This window comes from Diceros bicornis, chromosome 31 (genome assembly GCF_020826845.1).
Source record: "Diceros bicornis minor isolate mBicDic1 chromosome 31, mDicBic1.mat.cur, whole genome shotgun sequence".
NCBI classification, from domain to species: Eukaryota; Metazoa; Chordata; class Mammalia; order Perissodactyla; family Rhinocerotidae; genus Diceros; species Diceros bicornis.
The window spans coordinates 15835854-15841968 of record NC_080770.1 but is presented as its reverse complement, the minus strand read 5'-3'; the positions used below and the strand labels follow the sequence as shown (position 1 = coordinate 15841968).

General features: G+C 42.4%; 1 protein-coding gene across 2 annotated transcripts; it reads left to right on the top strand.

Moving 5' to 3' along the window:
- Positions 1–378: 378 nt before the first annotated feature.
- On the top strand, positions 379–5136 carry LOC131395591 (olfactory receptor 1S1-like). Of its 2 annotated transcripts, XM_058527448.1 has the most exons (2): positions 379–394; positions 4185–5136. In XM_058527448.1, the coding sequence occupies exons 1-2, from the start codon at positions 379–381 to the stop codon at positions 5120–5122; spliced, it is 954 nt and encodes a 317-aa protein (XP_058383431.1). In that variant the 3' UTR covers positions 5123–5136. The 2 variants fall into 2 exon arrangements, with proteins under 2 accessions (XP_058383431.1, XP_058383433.1); XM_058527450.1 differs by lacking the exon at positions 379–394 and having other exon boundaries at positions 4151–5136.
- The last annotated feature ends 979 nt before the right edge of the window (positions 5137–6115 follow it).

Here is a 6115-nt window from a genome sequence, read left to right as displayed (position 1 = left end):
AAAGGTTGAGAAACACTGATCTAGATTGACTGGACTTGTACTTTTCTCCTCAGAGTATTTTCATTCTCTTGGAAAAATGGAGACACCATACCATAGTATAGAAATTAGAGATAATGAGAAGGCTTGAGTACATCTGAGGGGCACAAGAAGCGAATTGTATTAGACGTAAACCTTACATTACCTCCTTGTTTCTAATGACCCTGATAACCTCCCAAACTCTGCTACCTCTTTCCAAGGTGTCTCAGCTAGCAGACCTCCACGTAGAACCTATATGCAAAACCTGCCCACAAACAGTTTTCCCTCCTCTTCCAGATTCAGATTAATAGCCGTATTGTAGAACATGGTTCCTGACTTCCTGTATGGCCACGAAGTTGCCAGATGATGCAACCTGGAAGTTCAGAAGAGTCAAGTCTTCATGGGATGACCCTTGGATGATGGGAAGCAAGAGGTGAGAAGGAACAGGGCATATAAATATCCCTTAGTTTCTCTCCTCCCTGAATTGCTCCTAGCTATGACTTCTCCTTCCAGAGGAATCCCACATGCTGAGTGACCATATCTGATAGGTAACCTCTGGCTCTTGAATGTTTGTGAACAATCACCTTTGCAGTAATGCATGTCTTTGCATTGTTTTGCATCTAGTCTATCCTCAATTCCCTCTATTGCCCTCCTCCTTACCTCCCTGGGGTTTTATCTTCTAAATAAAATTTGGAGATTTAAACTCTTCCTTCAGGCTCTGCTTTCTAGAAGACCCATGCTAAGACAGTTCTTGCCTTAACTCCTTCACTCTGCTGTAACAAATACTGAAAACTGAGTGGCTTATAGACAACAAAAATATATTTCTCACAGTTCTGGAGTCTGGAGTCTGACATGAAGCGGCTGGCAGATTTCGTATCTGGTGAGAGCCAACTTGCTACTTCATAGATGGCCATCTTCTCTCTGTGTCCTCATGTGGCAGAAAGTGCAAAGGAACTCTCTCAGGCCTCTTTCATAAGGTTACTGATCTCATTCATGAAGGCTCCATCCTCATGACCTAATCCTCTCCCAAAAGCCCCACCTCGTAATACTGTATGAATTAGGGGTGGTGGTGACACAAACATTCAGAACATAGCAGTAGTAGGTGAAGGAACTCATAAATATGATTCATGGACAAGTTGCAGAAACAAGGATTCTTGTTCCACCCACATTTTCTTCCTAGTTGTGTCTAGGTAGATAGTATAACTTGCCTTTTCTTTCTTCTCCATTACCCATGTATTTTAAATATTATTCATGAATAGCTACAGAGTCCAAAGGTTAAGTAGTTTCCTGTTGAGAGGGGACAAGTTTTCTTAATTTGGATGAGAAATAACTGCACTCTATTATGAAGCACATGTAAGCATTAGAAGAAGGGATGTATTGATTTTGGATGTGTCTCTGGCTATACAGCCCCCCCTTGCTCCTGCCTATTTCAGGGTCTGTTTTTCTAGCCTTCACAATGTACCTGTGAACCACTCGATATCATTTCAGTATGTTTCCTTTCAATATTAAAAAGCCAGAATTTGTTTCTTTAGTTTACAACCTAGAGCCCTGAGTGCTGAATCACTGGGTCTCCAGATTCCCTTCAATGCTGACATTCACTGAAGTGGTACAGGAGGCAATAACCTGTTCCCTTCCACTAGAGATGGTATCTCTTTGGAGCCATAATCCTTAGTGCAGGAATTTAACTCAATTCTTGAGGTGTTTACTGAGTGCTCCCCACTACAAGGCACTTGAGAGAAAACAGAGAAAAAACTCTCATAATACTTACTGTCTCCCTGGGAACATAAGACACACAGTAAACAATTCACTTGCTATGAAGAGGAATCACCAACTAAGTTACAAAACAGGAAATAACAAGTAGGAAGAGGCACCTGAAGATGAACAAGCAAACAAAACAGCAGAGCTCCCCATCTATTCCCCATTTACCTCATCGAGACAAGGATGTGAAAACAACTGTCTGTCTTGAGGAAAATTCTCCGGGGATGTTATCCTGAAGGACCTTGAAGAAGCTGCATGTCCCATGTGAGCCCAGCACCATGACTCTCTTAACTATGGTGCTTAAGAAAAGAGTCTCATTCTGAAAAAGAGCTGATCTCAGTTTCCCTGCTGCTAGCCTGTCAACAAGAAGTTAAACTACTATGTCCAGATTCCAGGAACTTCCTGAGATCTTACTATCTGGCAGAGGTGAGCTTTTTTAGACTTTAGTGCTTCTCTTAGACAGTGAGGCAGGTGCCTCAGGGACTCAGAAGAATTTGTGTGGGACTGCTGGTGGGGTTAGAGGTGGGACAGGAAGGTGAAATTAGAGATTGTCACTCAGAAATATACAATTTCCCATTCTGGTCAAGTCCAAACCAGACCAGGGCTTAGAGATCACAGGATCTTCTAAGGTCAGTCTGCATCTTGCCCTGAGGTTTAGATGTGGATGCTTGCCAGTGCTTTACCTCACTTTAATTTTTCCTTGGATTCTCCCGTCTACATATGTTTTCCCCTCTCTCTGATTTGTAAGCCAAGCTTCTCTGGGGCAAAGAGACCTCAGAGCTACTGCTCCCGGTTCCACTGTCTTCAGTTTTCCAGAATTCCAGAGTGGAGGTTTCCTGTTTTTCTGGCCTATTCATGGAGAGAAGAGCTCTTTGGGAACTTGGCTATCTCTAGTCTTGAGAGACGAGATTTTGGAGAAATAGAAGAGTGAAAAAAAAATGAGAGGGAGATGATGCTAGGAGAGTAGAAAGACAGGAACCAAAGCATCTTGGCTCTCAAGCCAATATTTTTCCGAAAGTCAAGGAAACCCATGCTCGGTCCAATCTCCTTTCCCTGCCTATAAGCAGCAACTTGGGTTGCTATAGCTTTCCCTATAGCTTTCTGGTCACTTTTAGTTTTAAAAATAAGTTTACCTTAGTACTAAGACTCTCTTCTATGTATTCAAAAGCCCAGCCAATTTAAAACTTCAATTGTACATCCTTCAAACATGTTTCCTCCCTCCTGAGCTCAGGTAGCTTCAGGATGTGCCGCAGTAAGGAGGAAGAATGGGAGTGGTGAAAAGGACTAAAGTCTTCAAGTCCATTGCCATGGAATACTAGCAATTGGTGAGTTATGTGTGACAGGCATGCTCTGGTTTGAAATCCTTTTGGGTTCTTCAGAGGCACCCTCTCAGGGACTGCTCCATTAAGCACTTCCCTGACAAGGGCAATACAATTTTCTCCCTGATCTCTTTAGGATCTCTCTTTCATAAGAGAGCCACTCCATGACCTCTTACTGCTACAGCCTCCTCCACCTTAGCAGGCTGCTCTTTGTCTGGAGTCCGAACAAGGTGGCTTGAGCCCAGTGACCTTCTGCAGCATTCACTTGGCCTAAAGGAAGCTCACCTATTCATACTATGCCATCGATGAGGATGCAGGGTTGCTCTACCATGCTTTCCCCATGCTCCTGCCACAATGGGCTAATCCAGTGAGCCTCCCATCTTTAAAAATGAGAGGCAAACTACAAGTTTTTAGGTTCTTATGTGTCTCCTAAACTTTCTCTATTCACCTAGCACCTAGCTGTAAATGAAGTAAGATTCTAGTCTCCCCTTCTTGCGCACAATGTCCAAGACCAGTTCTTTTGGAGTCCTCCTCCTAACTTGAGTGGAAAGCAGCACTCACACAACAGTGTATTCCTCTAGGCATTCCTAACCCTCAGTTGTTTCTATTTTCCCAAACTCGTCACTTTAATAACTCTTCAAATTTCCATCTTCTTAGATTTAGAAAACGAAGATGAATGGTGGCAAAAGTCTTAGGAACAGTTTGGTCATTTTTAAGTATTTCCTTCAGGGGTATCTAGTATCTTTAAAATACGGAGTACACCTCACCTATTGTCTTCAATTTGGGGCATTTAGCTACATTTGGAGATAACTGTAAAAATCACATTCAGAATCATGTTAGAGTATAAAACCTGTTCATTGAGAAATATCTATCATGTCTCTGTCTTTTCTTTCTAAGGCATTTCTTGAGTCTCTGCACTGCTGACATAGATCCTTATTAACTGATCCCTTTCCACACTTCATTCTTCTTTAGCGTAGAAGGAATGCCTTCCTCCTTGCAATGGCTGCAGCTGAATGGTACCATATTGGGATTTCTCGTAGGGGTATGAAGACCTGTGTTCCCTTCTTCAGATCAGCAGAAACATGCATCAAGGAAACCAAACCACCATCTCTGAATTCCTCCTCCTGGGACTCTCCAACCAACCTGAAGAGCAGAAGCTCCTCTTTGTGCTTTTCCTGGGTATGTACCTGGTCACTGTCGTTGGGAATGGGCTTATCATTCTGGCCATAGGCTTGGATTCTTACCTTCACACCCCCATGTATCTCTTCCTTGCTAATCTATCCTTTGCTGATATTTCCTCCATTTCCACCTCAGTCCCCAAAATGCTGATGAATATTCATACCAAGAGTCAATCCATTTCCTATGAAAGCTGCATCACACAGATGTACTTTGTTATTATGTTTGTTGCTATTGACAATTTCCTCTTGGGAGTCATGGCCTATGACCGTTTTGTGGCTATCTGCCACCCTCTGAACTATAAAACCATCATGCAACCCAGGATCTGCATTTTTCTCACAGTCATCCCATGGGTCTTCAGTAATATTGTTGCCATGACACACACCCTTCTGCTCCTTAGACTGATCTTCTGTGACAGCCATACTCTCCCACATTTCTTCTGTGACTTGGCCCTTCTGCTCAAACTGTCTTGTTCAGACACAATGATCAATGAGCTTGTATTATTCATCGTGGGCTTATTAGTCATTATCATCCCCTTTGCCCTCATCCTCTTCTCCTACATCTACATTGTCAGAGCTGTCCTGAGAAACTCATCCACGGAGGGAAAGTGGAAAGCCTTCTCCACCTGTGGCTCTCACCTGACAGTTGTATTGCTCTTCTACGGAACTATTATAGGGATTTACTTTTTCCCTTCATCCGCTCACCGTGATGACAGAGATAAGATTGGTGCAGTAATGTTCACTGTGGTGACGCCCATGATGAATCCCTTCATCTATAGCCTGAAGAACAAGGACATGAAAGGTGCCCTGAGAAAGCTCATCAGTAGGAAAGTCTTCCTCCTCTTGATGCCTTGAGCATCTAAATTCCTTTTATCCCCATAACCAGATGATGATTTTGCCCAGAATTTGTGGCACTGTAGTGATGGTTCAGCTTTTGATGAACTTTCAGAAATCTGCCTTCTATTCCAACTTCTGAGGCGTTGGGGCTTTTGCACATAGCTCCGGGCTTGGAAACAAAGACTCTAACCCCCGTACTAAGTCACAACAATAAGGCACGTCTTTATAATCTATGTTGCTACAAACTTTGGCGCAAATTGTTCATAACTTAGACAATAACAAGTGCATGTTGCAACTATAGTACAGCTTTTGCAGCTTTGAAGACAGTTGTTACTAATTCCTTTATTCAATCTAGATTCACTAGGTCAGTTTTTCTCAAAGCTTTTTCTGCCAGGGTACTATTCAATGAGATGTTCAATAGTTGTAAAAATGAAGGATCTGACATTCAAATAGTTTTGGGCAACTCTGAGTTAAATGAAGTAAAATGTCTTACCTAGACAACTTCTCAGAGCCTTTAGTATAGTGTAAATCTCCAGCAGGGCAGGATGGTATACAGCATTTCTCAAAATTAAACTTATTCAATCATATGGAACCTGATTCATCACAGAGTGGTTCATGGGTCCAGTGTTGTACAAAACAAGTTCTGGAAATGTATTTCAATGGAAAACCATAAAGCGTGTATATAGAAGACATCAGTTCTGGTTCTGACTCTGTCCCCAAGTAGCTGTGAGACTTTGGGCATGTCAGCTCACATTCTTAAGCTTATTTTCTGGCCTATAAAATGAGGCCATTGGTCCCAGTTTTTTCCAACTGAGTGTGTACATCAGAATTACTTGGAAGAACTTTTTCAAAATTCACTTCCTCACACCTTGCAATGTCTTCTCTGCTCAATCAGCTGGAAGGGTCTTGGGTTCAGCTTGGTAATTATACTCACAATATACACCAAGAATCAAGTTTTAAGAAAGCTTTAAGAAAAGATACAGGACAGTCCCACAGCACACACCGTGACAG